General features: G+C 45.6%; 1 protein-coding gene across 3 annotated transcripts in view; it reads left to right on the top strand.

Moving 5' to 3' along the window:
- The window catches only part of DENND2A (DENN domain containing 2A), a 62,293-nt gene that overhangs the window by 24,325 nt on the left and 20,641 nt on the right, over positions 1 to 17,327 (top strand). For all 3 annotated transcript variants that reach the window (XM_076340169.1, XM_076340150.1, XM_076340160.1), the window contains exons 2-8: positions 1,585 to 1,683; positions 3,427 to 4,638; positions 5,690 to 5,817; positions 9,167 to 9,288; positions 11,732 to 11,929; positions 14,017 to 14,110; positions 15,393 to 15,443. In XM_076340169.1, coding sequence (XP_076196284.1) covers positions 1,613 to 1,683; positions 3,427 to 4,638; positions 5,690 to 5,817; positions 9,167 to 9,288; positions 11,732 to 11,929; positions 14,017 to 14,110; positions 15,393 to 15,443 — 1,876 coding nt within the window. In that variant the 5' untranslated portion in view covers positions 1,585 to 1,612. The remainder of the gene's footprint in view (positions 1 to 1,584; positions 1,684 to 3,426; positions 4,639 to 5,689; positions 5,818 to 9,166; positions 9,289 to 11,731; positions 11,930 to 14,016; positions 14,111 to 15,392; positions 15,444 to 17,327) is intronic.

Here is a 17,327-nt window from a genome sequence, read left to right as displayed (position 1 = left end):
CTAAAGGCAGTGCTGAGGAGCTCTGGCCACTGACCCTGCTGTGCGAGGCACTAAATAAGTGATGAGTGAAGAGACCGTCCCTGCTCTAAGGATGTTGTAAGCCAAGTGCAGAGCAGCCTCTGTTGCAGCTTTGCAGGAATCCGCTTTGGCTGCCTGCGTGAGTCATTCTTTGGCTGGGGACACAAGCGATCGTTAGTTTTTCATTATTCTCGATCCATAACAGTTAATGGATGGATGAATAGACTTTGTTCCTTGGGCTGGTAAATTTTCTTGACAGTGTTGCAAGGCTGCTCTGTGTCTAGAAGTGAAGTGGGTGTTTGTTCCAGTTACTAACGAGAAAGAGAAGCCAAGGGGGTTTATTGTCTGGGGAAAGAGAGTCCGCTAAATGGTTAGCAATGAGCTGCCCCGAGTGTGTACACATTGAGTTGACCCAGAGTTCACTCCTCGCCTCAGGAACGTTGTCAGTGTGGGATAAAGGGAGGGAGAGAAAACTGGGAACAAACAAGGCTGATTTTGGGGGGGGGGGTTTTCTCCTTTTTTCCTCTCTCTGCCCAAAATACTTGAACAGTGGAAATGAGAGATCCTTTTGTTCTTTACTGTTTCTGGTGTGGTGGGTTTTATTTTTTTAATGACAAGAACCTACTAAATTTCCCGAGGCACTCGGTCTTGTTGCCAAATGCTCGGCACGGCGGGGCAGCATCTGGCAGACCAGCCAAGTGAACAGATTTGAGAGGCTTCAGATTTTCCAAGTATTGCCTACGAGATGGTGAGCCCCTTGTCACTGCAATGCTGCAAAGCAGGCAGACCACCCTGAGAAGTGAGGAGAGATGGTGCTGCAGAGTAACAGAGTAATGCTTTTATTTTTTATTTAATGAGTAAGAGTATTGTGGGGCAATAAGAAGAGGACAGAGTCTGTTGCATTAACTGGGTAGCAGCAGTACTGAAAAGAAAGAGAGGGACAGTCACTCCATAAATGCTAGAAATCATGACGTGAACAGAATGACTCATTTTTGGGACTGATTTATCTTACCCCCATGAGAAGTTGTCCTCTGAAAGCAGATCAGTAGCAGCCTAACATGGCCCACCGGAGAGAAGGAAACCAGTGTCCGCAGTGCAGTGTCTCTTCAGCCTAAAACGTTTTCTGTCCCAAGCTGGGGACGTTGTGACAGTGTTGCATGCACAGGGACCACTTTGGTCATGTGGCCTTAACACAGGTTGTTTTAAAATTGTTTTTGTTTTAGTCTTCTGCAAGGAAAAAAAAATCTAAATCCGGTGAGATTTTGGCAACAATAAAAGCCTTCATAAAACACACTCCATATTCAAGTCATGGTACAGCAGTTGATGCTCTGTCAAAGATAATTTTTGCCCTCAAAACCCATCAACTCCTCCCTGTTTCTGGGTTTCTGGGGGGTAATGCTATCACCCCTCTTCCCATTTTGCAGAGGAGGAAACCGAGGCTGTCCTCAGAGAGCTGTCATGTCTTGCTTCTGCTCTTCTGGATTTCAAGGAGAAACATGCATGTGTGTATGTATGTAGAAGGAAGAGAGAAGGATGCTGAGCACTCTTCCTTGTGTCTGTCTGCAGGTGACCTGCTGCCCTGCTGTGTGCTGACATGATGACAGCTAGCAAGGCGGCCGATGTGAGCAGCAAGTCTGAAAGCAGTGTCTGCAAGTTGGTTGAGAGGTGAGAGCTTTCCATGTTTCAGTGCCAGGGTGCTTTGCTTGCATTTATTACCCCCAGCAGAAAGAAAACCAAAGGAAGGAAATGTTCTCTCCGCTCTGTGCTGTCCCCCTCTCCTCACACATTAAAACACACCCCTGTAGGTCTCAGGTGATTTCATTGCCATCTCAGGACTGTGACACTGTGCATTTTAGCATCTAGTCAGACTGATAATGTCCTAGGCTCACAGTGCTAGAAGAGGTCTGCCCCAAGGCAAGACCGTTTGTGCTGATGACATCCCTGTCAATGTTTGCCCTGCCTGCACTTGAAATCTTCAACGCTGGGAGATGCCGCAGACTCCTCAGACAAACCCTACTGTCCCCACCCATTGCAGGTTTTTCCCAATGTCCAACCTTGGTTTCTACTGCGCGGTCCAACCACCAGTTGCACTGTGATGCCCTGCTCCTTGGGAAAGGCCACGGTGTTTCACAGTGCCAGCTCTTAACCAAAGCATGATGTTGTCACTGAGGCAGCCAGGAGTTAAATATCTGTGAGGCTAGGGAAGAACATTCTCTGGCTGGGGTTCCATTTCTGCTCAGAAACCCGTCCCAGACACAATTTGCACTACAACTGAGTCTGCAATGGCTGCCAGCATCGCTTAACTCCAGGACGAAGCTCGAGGCCTGCCAGCACACAGGATATCCACATGGATGCTCTTACAAGAGCGCTAAGTTCTGGAAGAGGCACACTTGATACATTTAAGTTAATAGAGCAATTTCCTGAGTTGAATCTCAGTGTTGGGATCATGGTTAAATGGGACTAATGATAGGGATTTTCATTCCAGTAACCACCTTGTGTTGTCCTGGTGCTCCTTCCCAAGTCCAGGCAAACCCCAAAGACACGGCTAAGTGCTTTGGTTCAGAAACATTTTGTGTTGAAATAACTGTTCAGCTGGAATTTTACCATATTGATAAAACATCACAATATTGATATTGTGATATCACACACTTGGAAATCCCTAGACTAAATATATTAGGGATTTTTGGTGCAGTTTGGATGCAAACAGTGAAGGTGTTTAATCCTTTTGCTCTGAGAATGTTGAATCTGGTGTCTGGGTGCTGCATCACGTGCTCTAGGCCGAGGGAGCATGCCTGGGTACATGGGAGCCCAAGCCCATGTGTGGCCTGGGATGGTAGGGCCACAGAAATGTAATAATAAAAGTGCAGTCTTAATGCATAAATATGCATTTGGGGAACATTTGGATGGACCGAGAGAGATCCTCTGAGCAGGCACTGGAGGAATGCCAGCTGTATCATACGTTTTCTCCTCTGTTTAATAGCAGCAATTTTGCTATTGTTTGCAAATGGTCCATTTTGCATTTATTTGCAGTGGACCTGCTTAATGCCCTGATGATGTCCAAAACTCCACTGCACTTCTGAACACACACACACAAATGCTGGTTAACCTTTCATTGGTATCAGCATGTATGATGTACAAAAATTACCTCTCTCACCTGCCACCTACTTCTCCCACAGAGAAAGACTTCATTTCAAACTCTGTCGTAGTCGTAACAAGAGGAGAGCATTGTGTTCTGGCTAGAACGACGCTTCCCTGAGCATCCTCCCCTATAAGCCCATCTCTCAAGTGCTTGGTTTGAGCATCCTCTGCTGTTATCAGCTTTACAAGTAGAGCCTGTGGAGCTGATGGACTAAACCAAGGATGAGCAATGGCAGTGATGTTTCTTCTCTTTTTGTCTTTGGTGTGTAGGATCAAGCTTGCAGATAAAAACAATAGAGCAGCTGTGAAGGAATTAGAAAGACCTTTGTGTGGATTTTTGAGTGGGAGATGTTCTGAAGGTGCCTCTGTCACCCTGGGCTTAACACCTGAAGCTGAACCAGTTTCTTCTGTGGTGAAGAACCCACTGGGAGCCTTGGAGAACTTGATGCTGGATCCAAGGCTAGACTGCTTTCAGCAGAACATGCTTAGTCCCAAAATGATCATCAGTGACCCATCTGTGGATCTGAACGTTAAAGAAAACAGTAAAATCATCAGGAGACAGATAGGAGGCACTGAGAATATACGGTCACCTGGAAAAATTGGCTTGAGGAATAAGTCCTTCAGCATCAAGGACAAAATTTCAGAATGGGAAGGGAAAAAAGAAACACAGTCTGCTCCTCGCAGAGAGGAGGAGCAGGGAATTAAAGAGGAGCACAAGATGCCCTGTGTAACTGAGAAGACAAGTGGGGAAGCACTGGTGACTCGGAAAGTGGAGACCAAGAGACTTATGAACTGGGAACTGGAGTGCAAAGGGGCAGGCAAAGAGAATGAGCGGAAAGCAGGAACTCTGAAAGGCACAGGACAGGCAGCAGAGCGAAAGGGGGAAGCGCAGAAGGATGAGGAAGTAGAGTCCAGCCCTGGAAAATGCAAGGAGGTGAAAGGTGGGAAGTGGGAGGTCCAGAAGGAGAACCTTTCAGTGCTTAGTCAGGTCAAGAAGCTAGAGCAGGCTTTGAAAGACGGCTCAGCAGAGCTGCAACCGCAGTTGCCTGGTACTTACTACTCCCCACAGTGCTTGCAAGAGAAGGCAACACAAGGACACACTGCTCCCGAGGGCCATGAGAGCATATGTGGGGCTGAGCTCAACAAAAGACTTCTTGGCTTAGACTCTGAAATCAGTGAGCCAATTTTTGGGACTCTAGAAGAGGTGAGAACTTCTCATGTGAAATCCAAGGACTGCACAATGGAGAATGTGTACACAGAGCCAGGGGTGCCAGAGAAGAAACCCTTCATCAACCCACTGCCAAAGCCCAGGCGGACTTTCAAACATGAGGGGGAAGAGGACTGGGTGCCAGCAACTAGGAATAAAAGAAACTTACCCCCTCTGCCATCCATTCCTCCCCCTCCTCTACCTTCCTCTCCTCCCCCGTCAGCTGTCAGCAGGAGGCTCTGGAGCGGGAAGCACAAGAACAATGCCGACCACAGGTATTCGAGCTGTGTTTCACAAAGGTGTTGGTCTTGATGGTGGAGTCCCACCTTCCCATATCTCTCTGGGAGACACGGATCTTCCCTGGTCACTCATAATCCCCAGAGAGCCTTGCTGGCCATAACCAGCAGTCAGTCATCTCTCTGAGAATGTATGAGTGGACAGCACAATTTCACAGAATAACTGTGAGGGGATAAGTCATGGCAGATTTGGGCTTTAAGGTCACTGTATTACATGGCTTAACCTTCAAGCCCAAGATTGAGGGGTTTGGGGTTTTGGTTTGGTTTTTTAGCAGAAAATCTATTTAATTACAAAATGACTACAGCTGGTCTGGAACAGGGTCTGGAATGATAATCTCTAGACTCTACCACAGCCTTTTCACTGGTCATAGTAAGCCTATTCCTCTAACTCAATCTGATATGTATATATTCTTCTGGAGTGCTTTCTTGCCTTTTCTCCCCTCCCACATGATTGTCACACATTTTTGGGGTGGGAAGCTTAAAATGCACAGCTGTTTCTAATGCCCTCTGCATAAGCCGTCACCTAAAAATTCCTGGCTTGGGTGCAGGAAGGGAATTGAAACTTTACAGGTTTGTTAGTGGAGGACACTTGTATTTATCCTTTCTACCATGCTGCATGCGAGTATTGCTTTCCTGTATTGCTCAGAGAGAGTTGATTTTGGGGCCCCACTATTCCTGCCAAAGGTGGGATCTGTGCTGTGAATGGGACCTCTTATGGCCTAAGGTTCTGTGCAGTGTTGCAGGATGTGCCACTTAACACTTGTATCTTCACAGCATGCTATTGCCATGACAACCCAGATTATCTACAGCATCCCCAAAATGCCTTTATTTGTGTGGCTGATAAAAATAACCGATCTCAGTTTTATATGCTTTATATGGGATGAGGCTGTGAAATGTTCTCTTCTCAGTAATTCATTTTGCCAACTGTGTGGCATGTTGGAGAAGTGAATTAGCCGTGATTTGGTTATAAATGCTGGTTAACTGGATCACTCTCCTCTTTGCTCCTTCTCCCCTCCCATCAATGGTGCAGGAAGTCGTATGAGTTTGAAGACTTGCTGCAGTCATCGTCTGAGAACAGCCGGGTGGATTGGTACGCGCAGACCAAGCTGGCCCTCACACGCACTTTATCTGAGGAGAACGTCTATGAAGACATCCTGGGTAGGAGTTTTGGACAGGACATACTGGGTAGGAGCTTTGGACAGGGGAGGGATTTGACTGCTAATGCTGAGTAACTGAGAAGACTCGTGGTCGACAGGCACTCACTGGAGGTGCTGAATAAAGTATGTTTATTATCCAAATGCAAACCAAGACACATTTTACACAGATTATTGGCAAGTAATAAGAAAAGTGGAAGGAATATTTCAAAACTCGTCAGCTTCAAAGATGAACCTGAGGCATGTGGGAACCAGCTTTTATTTTTTGCTGGCATCTCTCCTCTGTCTTCCTTTTGTCCTGTGGATTAATTCTCACAGCTCTGGTCTGTCCATTGTGGTAAGCTTGTCACCACTGAGATAATGCGAACAGTCTGAAAACATAGCCTCGAAGTCAATTCCACGGTTCAGAAATAGGATTGTGTATGGCTCCAGGTACCATTGAAATTAAGAAACTAGGTCCCACAATCTTTGAAATTGAGTTTTATTTCATTCTCTAACTTCCATGGCAGATCAATGCCATTTTAAAGATTATTTCCTGTAACATTCTCAGTTTATGTAGTGTTTTTTGACATCGTGAGTTAGATGGCCTTTTATGGAACATAGAATAGAAAGCATCCCTCTTGAAAAAGCCTTAAGAAGTTTTAGTAGCTGTAGTCTGGTGCTGTGTCTGACAAAGCTCTTGGCTGACTTTAGCAGAATAGGAAGAGAATAGCTGCATTGGCTCTCACCATACAGCTGTAATTCTACAAAGGTGGTCTGTGTTGTTTGGCGTGGGAGGAGCTGTGCTTTCTCAGGAGCAGGCAGGACGTTTTGATATGAATAAAATCTGATCATACTTGATGAGAAAGGTCTCTCAAAGAAATCGTGTTCCTTTAGGACCGATGGCAATCGAGGTGATGCCAGTCCATCCTTTTTCACATTTTTGAAGCTGTCGGCCTTGTTTGTGGAGCTAGGGGCTCTGTGTTTGCCTTTTTCTTCTCTTTACCTGGGGGGCCAAAGGAACAGGGAGTGCCTGAGCAGCTGCTGGGGTTTCTTGTGTTGGGGCGTGGTGGGAGGTCTCGGAAACCACTGAGTAAGGGTCACCTCATCAGCTGGAATAACATGGATAGCATTACAGAGTGGCTGTATAGGCAAATCCATCCATTCAAACACAAGCACACCCCTGTGCCCCAAGCTTGCAGAGAACTCAAATACCAGGCTGAAATTCCTCTCCCCTCCCGCTTTTAGTTGCAAAGATTAAAAGAAAACAAAGTTATGGGTGATTGTCAGCTAATGGGGCATGTTTGGCTTTTTGTTTTCTTGCTGCTTGTTTAGGCTTTGCCTGGAGTCAGTGATCTTTAATTGGTTCCTGCAGTCCTGATGGTGTTACAATGGAAGCTTGGGAAAAGGGGTGGACAGGGATAACTCAAAAAAATCTAGTTTTGTTTTTCACAAGACTGCAGGCGGGTATAGTCCACGAAACATAAACAGCATGTGAAAACCGCACCAGTGGAGGGGGAACCAAGGCTTCAGCTGCAGGACACTAGTGCTGACCCACAGATAATCATGTGTGTCCATCAGGGCATGCAAGCACACACGTACACCCCATATTCGTATGTGCGTCTTAGGGAGGGTTCAGCTGTTGGTGGGAGAACTGTTCCCTTTACCAGCAAGCCGCACAGATTCCCTTCATACACCATCTTTTTACCCATTCGCCATTGCTTACCTGGAATGTTGGAAATTGTACTGGGCAGATGGATGACGAGGTTTATTTGTCAAAAAGAGGGAAACGGTGTTCTTTCTTCTAGACTGAGGCTAACTGGACATGCTGCCAAGCAGTTTGAGGATGGGGTAGGCAACAGAACCCAAACTTGTTCTTTTTTTCTCCAATCTACCCAGTTATGTGACAGCTGAAGTGTATTTTCAGTACTGAAGTGTGCCATTGGAATTAGAAAGTGGAGCCACTTTCAGGGACAGGAGCACGTTTGCTGACAAAATGTTCTCGCAGACTTGCTTTGCTGGTGTCACAAAGCTTACCTTCTCTTCCTTGGTGAATTCAGAGCACAACTATAGTGCTGTGTATCACCAAGCCACTGTAGAAGACAGTGTTGGAAAAGACTTCGGTTTCTGTCCTTGTCTGAAGACCAGCGGCACTCCTGCCCCGGCAGGGCAGGCAGGCGGGAGCGCGCCAGTTAAACAGATCCTACAGCCGTTACCAGTTCCTGCTCCAGAGTCTTGCAGCATCACTGACCTCCAGTCTTTGCTCTCAGCCAAGCATTACATGACAATAAGAGAAAGGCAGATGCTTCGAGTCCCAGCTGTCCACTGGGATGGCATGAAATGATGACAATGAAGAGAGAAATCTCGTAACAAATTGCCTGCCCATGCAGATGCTTGGGCTAAGCCTTTGTCACTGATTTCTTAGATGCTCAGATGGAGATGTCACAACCTGCTTTTTCAGAGTTGTGTGTTGTTTTTGAACACACTTATGTTTGCATTTCCCAGCACTGCTGAAGAGTGGGATGTAAGAAATTCATTATATGTAATTTTGGGTGTTTAAAACTCGGATTAGTTGTGTGCCTCCAGAATCAGTGGAAAGAAAGGGGCACCCCTGTGCGGTCATTCAAGCCTTGTGTTTTAGAGGGAATCCTAGGTAAGAATGAGCTGAATGTTACTTCAGAGGTGTCCCTCCCCGCCCCCACCCCTTCCAGGGAAAGAGCATCCTGACTTTGGATGGCCTGGGTTAGGTAAGGTGAATCATTCCCTCTTTCTAAAGTGGGGCATTTGAGATTGAGGCATGCATGATTGGTAGGTGTGTTTGAAAACCTGTGTTGTGTGACAGACATCCATGTTCAGAGAGTGGATTAAATCTTTCTGCAGAGTCAGCCCAAGAGCAGCGTATCGCTTCAGCCCCAATTAAATGATGACCAGAGGTCCCCCTAAATGTGGGGTTTAAACAGAGGAGTGAAGACCCTTATGCTAGGCTTCAGCTCACAGTTTCATTGGGACAATTCTAAGCAGAAGACTGGAAAGAAGGAAATACAATTATGGACCAATGTGCATGAGAACCTCACAGCTCCTCTGAAGACAGGGAAATGAACTTGAGGACTCGCTGGGTCTTTTCCATCTGTAGTATCTGTGATACGTTCCTATGGCTGCATACATCAAGTGTCAGGGTTTGGACGCTATCCAGCGAGCAGCTGGACTTCTAGGGCTATGGAGAGAATGAAGCAATTGCAGGAATGCTTGAGAACAGGTCTTTATATCTGATGTGGGAGGTGGGAGAAGGCCAGCAGATCCCCAAACAGATTTTTATGGCAGACCTCAAGGATTTTCTGCACTCACAGTTTCTTGCTTGTGGCTTTTTGCTGCAGATCCACCATCGAAGGAAAACCCTTACGAAGACATTGAGACCAACAGCCGCTGTTTGGGGAAGAAATGTGTCCTGGCCTTCCCAGCATCCCCCACCTCTTCTGTACCTGGGACTCCCACTAAGGTACTTTGATTCAAGTGGCCACCTCTCCTGCTCCAGAAGGTTTTTGGGTGAAATCCAGGTCCTGTGTGGAAAAAGTGTGGAATTTTGCCAATGACTTTCATCATGTCGGGGTTTTTTCCTTTTTGTCTTTTACCACAGAGTACGGTGTGATAAGAGGGGATTTATTGCCCTTTAGCAAGGTGAAAAAACAGCATTCCCTTATACAAATGGTTTGTTGGCTTTCACTTCTTTTCACTCTGGGGCTACCTTCCCCTGGCAGGGGGGAAGACCTTTTGCTACTATAGCGCAAGAAAGGTCTCCCTCCCCTCAAAGAGGGCATTTAAGTGCTTGGGTAATCAAGCCCTGCAGTGGCCTTGGCTCAGTGTCAGTGGGCAGTACACAGTCTGCCCCTGCTGATGCCAAGATGCCTGTGCAGCCCCCTTCCTTAGGACGCCTCTTTTGCTCTCTCCTTGATGAGACTGGGTGCTGGTAACTAATGCAATGCCAGTCCCCTGGTTAGGGGGCTGATACTAAAAGGGTGTCTCCACCAGCAGCACAGCTCACAGCCTGATGCTGTTTTCCTTCTTGGCAGTGAAACCAAAAGAAGAAGTAAAACATTGGTTTGCACCTCTTGCTCAGAGCTCAGGGCTTACCAAGGCCAGCCCTGCTCTCAGCTTCCTGAGCTGTTTTGGTTGGTTCCTGTTGTCTATTTAGATAGTCCAAGCCTGGAGCAGCAGGGGCAGATGTGACAGCAGAAGTCATCTTGGCAACCACTGAGTTCAGAGCAGATAGCAGAGATCTAAACACGGTTTTTCTGACTGAAGGGTTTTCCCATGCTCTCCAAGTTACAGCTATCATTAGAGCTGTTACCCAACATTTTCAGAAGTTTGACGTGCAGCGTTTCTTGACGTGTTGCTCTTTTCCAACCAGCTTAATCAGCAACTGAGGTTTCTTTGGATAATTCAACACTTAAAAGTGAAAATTGTTCTGTAGTTCTCAATCCATTCTCCTTGTTGCTAGTTAGGTCTAGAGCAGCAAGGTCTATATATGAGTGTTGGGATGAAGTTGATTTCCCTCAGAGAGCTTTGCAATCACCTGTGCACGCTGATTTCCCACTTGTGCTATCAAAGGGGGCTGCAGTGTGACACAGGAATGCCTTTCACCATAGATATGGCTCCCAGCAGGAGACACTTAGTAAAGAGCTGAACGGGAGTAATTATGTTACACTGCAGTGCTTTGACATCTAAAAGCCATGATCTGCGTCACTCAGAAAAGAAGTGCTGCAGCTCTCCTGGCAACTGATGGGTTTGCAACTGCAGTGTGAATCACACTGGAGAGCCTGCCCAGGCTAGAGACTGATGGGGAATGGGACTGGACAGACTTTCAGTAGTAGCTTATATCACTAGTGCAGGATGAGATTCTTCAGTGCGAAGGCTCTTCCCAGACTCATTTTAACATGTGACTTCTCTGTGGGTGGTAAGCATTTTTGTGAGTTGAGCATCTTCTGCCAAACCATCCAGAGACACCTGAGCTAACCTGAATGAATGAATTGGTCTGGCTAATAACTCTGCTGAGTGTGTCTGTTGATGGAGGCAGACCATTATGCTGCCTCAGCTGTGGTGCTGCTGTGACTTGTTCAGAATTAGCTTGGATACCTCTCCCCTACACCACTTAGTGCCATGTAGATACGTCCTCTGTGAGTACAGATATAGTGCCCACAAAAAGTGCGAATTAACCTTGTCATAACTGCTGGGAAATTCTGTAGAAGACAAAAAAATGTTCTTATTGAGCATCTTTCTGGTGAGAAGTGGCTTGCCCTTCTTTATCTGGAGCTGAGCTTTCTGCTTCTCTGATGCTGTTTTTGGTCAGGGACTTTAAGAACTTTATGCTGGTACTTAAATATCTACTGTTGTGCTCCCACTGAACTTGCTAATGAGCTTAGGAGGAAACCAGTCTCCGTAATTGTCTATCATGGCATTTCTTGTACCCTCCTCTGAAATATTTAATTCTGGCTACTGTCAAAGACAGCCATACTGACAGTGCTTTTTGTCTGGTCTCACTGCTTCTCTGTTCCCCCTGGCTAGCTGCTCCTTAGCCCAAATGCTTGTGGTTGGCTGGTTGGTTAGTCTTGTCCTATTTACAATCCCAGCCTCTGGATTACACAAATCCTGGGAGATTTTTTTTCACACTGGAGCAAGGCTTCTTGGTTAACCCCTGAGATTGCATTCTGGTTTGGAATGAATATGGGATGGTTAAATTGCTGGTCAAGATAGTCCTGGTCTAGCCCGGCAGCTGGGCGAGTTCCTTGTGTGTGCAGAAATCTATGAGCGTTCTCAGAATTTGGGCTGCTTTGCCATCTGAGTGCTGTGGCTGCCCCACTGGATTTACCACCATGACAGTGTTAGCAATGAAGCAAAGGTACGTAAGGTGCTGTGTTCATTCATTCCTTCTCCTCCATTTCCAGTTGCTTTCCAAGCCCATTTTTTTCCGACAAAACTCAGAGCGGCGGAGTTTCAAACTGCCAGACATACGGAAACTGAGCCGTGATGGGACTGGGTCACCATCCAAAATCAGCCCTCCCTCAACGCCCAGCAGTCCAGATGACACCTTCTTCTCCTTGGGAGACCCTCAGAATGGCAAGAGGAGAAGGAAGATTCCCAAGGTAAATCTAGGGCTTTCTCTCTTTTGCTTGGCTTCTTCCAGGCAGGAATGTGAGTATGAGACAATGTTTTCTTTATTCTTTATTCTTCCAATGTGGCATCCCTGCAATATAGCTGTTGCCCTGGCAGTTGATTTGACTTGTGTTTAACCCCCTTTCTGCCTGAAGGAGAAGGCTCACAAACATCTCTGCAAGTTTTGAAGAAGTTATTTTTCCGTCTGAGATAGCGTGATTGTCAAGAGAGATAAAATAGAAGGAAAAAAAAAAGGCATTTTCATTTTTGGATAAAAGTTGAAGTTTGTCAGAGGGGGAAAAAAGCGATTAATATTTTTGCAAAAAATGTACCCCATCGTATTTCCTTCTTTGCTTGATGGATAGGACAGTCAGAAATTGTCTGTGTGTTGTGTTGGTGTTCCCTCCTGGCAATCTGTTGTTCTTTGCTAGGTCTGATTCATGCATTGGCTGTTTCCAATTCAAGGTGGGGTGTGACTGTAGGTGAACAATGAAAATACTGACATCTGAGTGACAAAAGGAGTTGCCTGTAGTCATGAGCGTTTTCTGGAGCAATGTTTCTACTTCATATTTGGATACGGCATGACTCCGTTTCAATTTTATTTTCTTTCAGATCTAGCAGGAAGTGTATTCAGTCCAAATGAGGTTTGGCAGGAGTCTATCTATTGAATGTTTCAAAAACACAGTTATAAAAACACAGTTGCTTATCCCAGTCTTTGCAGGACAAGCAGAGGCTACCAGGGACTGTCTGTGGTGATTTTTTTTCTGAACCCAGTTTTCATTTGGGGAAAAAGGGATGTGTTTGTGTATCTTCTTTGTTTTCTGGTTGCCAGATCTGTGTTCATGTTTGCATATATGATTTTTGAATGCCCTCTCTGTATACCTCAGCTCTTCAGGCATGAGCCAAAGACTACAAATGTCTAGGGTTTTCGTCCCCAGTATGCTTGAGCTCTATCAGTGTGTTCACACGTACTTTTATGTCAACTGAAGGGAAGATTACAAGTGTATATATTTACTGGGCAGTGTTCCTGAGCAGTCTTGCAGAGCAAGCTCGGAACTGAGATTTACTGTGTCGGTGGCAGGATCGACCTGAGACTTGAGCTGGGAGGCTGGGTGGAGGCTGCACTTCCACATCAGAGCATCCTGCCTCTCACTTAAGTATTTGGATTCAGGGTTCCCTGACCAAGTGTGTGGTGGGCCTGTCTTACCTTGAGCTCTCAGAACGTGTGTGCGGTCATCCCAGACTTTCTGGAATAAATCTGAATCCTGTGGCCATGTCCTGCTGCTCCTGCCCAGGACCTTGACAAGGAGGCAGCTCTGCTCAAGGAGGCTTGGGGAAGCCTGGCATGGTCCTTCTGCAACTCCGCTCCACTTCAGGGATGATAGCGAGACCAGAGGCACTGAATGAGCCACTAAGCCCAGCTATGCCCAACGCTGAAACATCCTCTTTCCTGGTCAGCTGGGAGGCCAGGGATTAAAGGATTTGCAAAGAAAACCACTAGTATAAAGTACTTCAGCATCATTGGCTCCCACCCATCTCGATTTCTTCAGCATTCTTTGTATGATATGTTTCCCCCAAGCTTGGTATGAAGGCTTTTCCAGCACATCCCACAACAGATGTTAAAGGCATAAAGACATTAATGTTTGCTGTCATCCTCCAGCCAGTTTTCTGCTTTCAAACCTGCAGACCAGGGCAGGTTCCCAAGGGACTCTCTGGTGCTCCCTGGAGCGTGGACCACAGTATGGAGAGGCCCAGGTGGGCACGATCAAGCTCGTATAGCCACACAGTGTGGAAGTGCATTAAGGCCTGGCCTTTCATCAGGGCTTGTTACCTTGGGCTCCTGCCATGCCAGCATGACTGTACTGCTTCTGTACCAGAGTGAGCGTGGCCATTGGCAGCACAGGTGCAGGTTGCTGTGCAAGGTAGATCCTGGAAATTGTCAGTTCTGGGCCATCAAGTGAAGAGTTTCAGTATGGCCAGGGTTGGGAAACAGAGCACTTTGCATGCAATTCTAACTTTCTTTCTTGCCTGGGGAGGAAAATAACCTTGTTTGTTTGTTTGTGTGTTTGCTGAGCAGCTTGTGTTGAAAATCAATGCCATTTATGAGGCACGGAGGGGAAAGAAACGTGTCAAGAGACTATCGCAGTCTACAGAGAGCAATTCAGGGAAAGGTAAAGGAACTTTGAATCATCATACATCTAAGACTTTTTGAGGACTTGCCTTAGAGTTTAGGCTGGCTTAGTGATTTATGTGACATTTTCTAGTGCTTCTTCCAGTCCAGGGTGAGACTGAGTTGGGGCTTCCACCCTCTCTTTTGGGAAGATAAAGGCTGTTCCTCTGCCCAAAAGACTTTCATTAAAATGGAACGTTTTTGTTTTTCTTGCTTCGTTTTCATTCCATGGCTTTACATGATAACCTTATAGGTCACACCAAAAATGTCCCCCCTTTTTGATGTTTATTTCTGGAACAGGCTGGAAGCTTTGGAGAGGAATGTTCTGTCCACAGAGTCCGATTTGTTGAGATCAAAATATTTTGTGGGAATGTGTCACTTTAGTGAACTGTCCAATGGAAGATGGTAGATTTTGAAACAATTCTGGTTCCTTCAGCATCCCAATAAACAAATAGCCTCAGTTGGGAATCAGGGTTTCTAGACTTGGTTGTAGGACCATCTCCATCATAGCAAGATTGAGACTTTCAGCCTCCCACTGTCAATCAACAACTTGTCAGAAGTGTTCAGGTACTTCAGAGCAATTACTTTTAAACATCTCATCTCTGTAAAACTTAAAATTACGTCTTTCCAACACAGTATTTTTTTCCAAAACACCCTAATTTCCAGCAAAAGGTGACCACCAGCTCTATTTGTTTCCCACAATTACTTGTTACTGTTTATCCTATTTTATACACAATATACACCCACAGGGTGGATGGGTGTGTTTACATGAACCTTCAGGGGAAGCATCCCAGACTTGTCGCTACATCATTTTTTATACCCCTCTCTGAAGCATCTAAGGCATCATTGACAGAAACAGGCTATTGGACCATATAGACCTTGAGTCTGATTCAGTCTGGCAATTGTTTTTTTGTTTGTTTGCTTGTTTTTATCCCTTATCGCGCAAACTACTGCATATTAATCAGTATTTTGCCTTGGTGTCGTGCTTATACAGACTTGGATAAAATACTGCTCTGGCGTTTTATTCTTTATGCAACTCTTTTGGCTGTGCAGAATTGATTTTGTTGGGGTTTTTTATCATTCCGTGAATGAATGGGAAGATACCAAGGTTGGTAAGCTTAAATGTCTGTGGGTGTGTGCACCCTTGAAAAGAACAAAGCCCTTGGGATCTGTACTGTCTTCCCCCTGAGGCTGCCAGGCCTGGCTTTCTCATGCCAGTGATAAGAAATGCACGGTTATAAATAGACTTTACTTACTTCATCTTCCCCTTTCTTTTTTCCTAGTTACTGATGAAAACAGTGAATCAGACAGTGATACTGAAGAGAAGCTGAAAGGTAAGGCAAACGTGTGAAGAGAGCAAATCGCTCCTGATAAACTTCGCTCTGAGTTCCTGGGTCAAGATCTCTCCTCTGTGTTCTGCCTTTGGAGAAGGAGCTTGTTTCCACTCGGAACACAGTGAGAAAACAAAGATCTTGATACTGCAGAAGAAAATCCATGAGCAGAGGACTATAGGAGTCCAAAACAAACATCTGTTCCAATTCCCGTCAAAGCTCTTTGCACTGCCTTTCCTAGGAGATGGTTTGGACCCTGTGGAAATACAGTGAGGTTTTTCAAAGTATGCAGTCACAAATGTGTGACCAGACTGACAGAGGCAGTATTGCATGGGACAGGGTGTTCAGAAAACCCACTACATGTTTACTAAGGGAGAAAACCCACCAGCCAGACTGGCTGGCTAGGAAAACAGGATTGCATGATATGATTTATTGCTAGTTAAACTCTTCTGCATTGGCTGAGTTGGGATAAAGCGCTGCATTGCTTGCTTCACTCCGGTAGAGCTATATGGTATAGTGGTCTCCGTAATACTCTTCTGAAACCTTCTTGTACTGGTAATTAGCCCTGTGACATGTTGGTGGCATTACAGTCTTTGCGGAATTCATATGGCAAATTCAAAGTCCTGGCAGAGTTAGAATGCAAGATGGAAACTCCCTCAGATTCCAAAGTTTCCTGACTCACATGCATACTTGATCTGGGTAGCAGGTCAGTTCCCAAGCTGAAAAGACAGGCATAAGCAGCAGTTCCCGCTCTGTCAACCACAGTGCATTGTGCTTAGGAGTGCTCGTCCTTACCATCTTTCAGGTTTTCAGAACAGAAACCTCAGACTGAGTACCCTCTTGTGAGCACAGCTTCCCACACAAGAACTACTGTATGCTCTTGCTCTCCTCTGCATTGGGAAATCTTTTATCTGTGCTGCTGCGTTAGCAAGATCAAGCTGAAAATTGCTGCCACCACCTACCTTTTGACAGGTTCTCAGGCTAACCTGGAGACAGGGGGAGAGCGTTTGCGCCCAGATTGCGCAGAAGTTACATTCACAACTGTCTTGAAACACGATGTTGTGAAATATAGTCCATGTTCAGATGTAGCTGAGAAAGACAGTGTAGATGTGGCCAGGAAGATTCAAACTCTTGTCTGTTACTGGTTGCCATAGTGAATCATGTGCATCACCCTGGGTTTCTCTGTAACTGTATATATATTTTTTATATATATATATATATATGTATAACTGCAGCTAGGAACTGCCTGTAGAGGGGATGATGGAGGTTGTGTGAAGTCACTTCAGATCCAACAGCACTGGACTCTGAACAATATCCAGATCCATACCTAGATCTGAGTGACTGTGCAAGTCTACGTAACTGTGAACAGGAGCTCTGGCACTTGCTGTTTGCTCTAGCTACACCTGTATTTTGCTTTATGCCTTGTTGAACTGTCGACTTTCCTATTTTTAAATAGGAAAGTGAGATGATTTAGCAAGTCTCTTTTGTCTAGGACTTTCGATTTTGTGTGTTTTACTTAACAGACCAAACACACCAGCCAGTTACCTCTGCTTAGCAAGTCACTGTATATCATCAGACTGCATTTCAGAGACATAAGTGCTGACCCTTGGAAAGGAAAAATGTTCAAAGACAAACTCTGCCATGATGACAACAGTAAAATCCTGGTATCTTTAGTAGGTTGTACAGAATATAAACAATGCAGAGCTTGAGCGAGCTTTTCAGAAGCACTCAGCATTGCTGTGACGCTGCTCCTTTTGAAGTCCCTGGTAAAACAGAAACCACTTCTGAAAACTTTTGAAGAATTACAGCCTTCGAGCAAATAGCATAATAGGTGACAAGAGAAAGGAGTCTAAGCCATCTTTCCATGGCTTTAACTGTCCAGGGATT

The sequence above is a fragment of the Aptenodytes patagonicus genome, chromosome 1, assembly GCF_965638725.1.
Source record: "Aptenodytes patagonicus chromosome 1, bAptPat1.pri.cur, whole genome shotgun sequence".
NCBI classification, from domain to species: Eukaryota; Metazoa; Chordata; class Aves; order Sphenisciformes; family Spheniscidae; genus Aptenodytes; species Aptenodytes patagonicus.
Note: the sequence above shows the minus strand (reverse complement) of the source record. Positions and strands in the feature narration are given on the sequence as shown.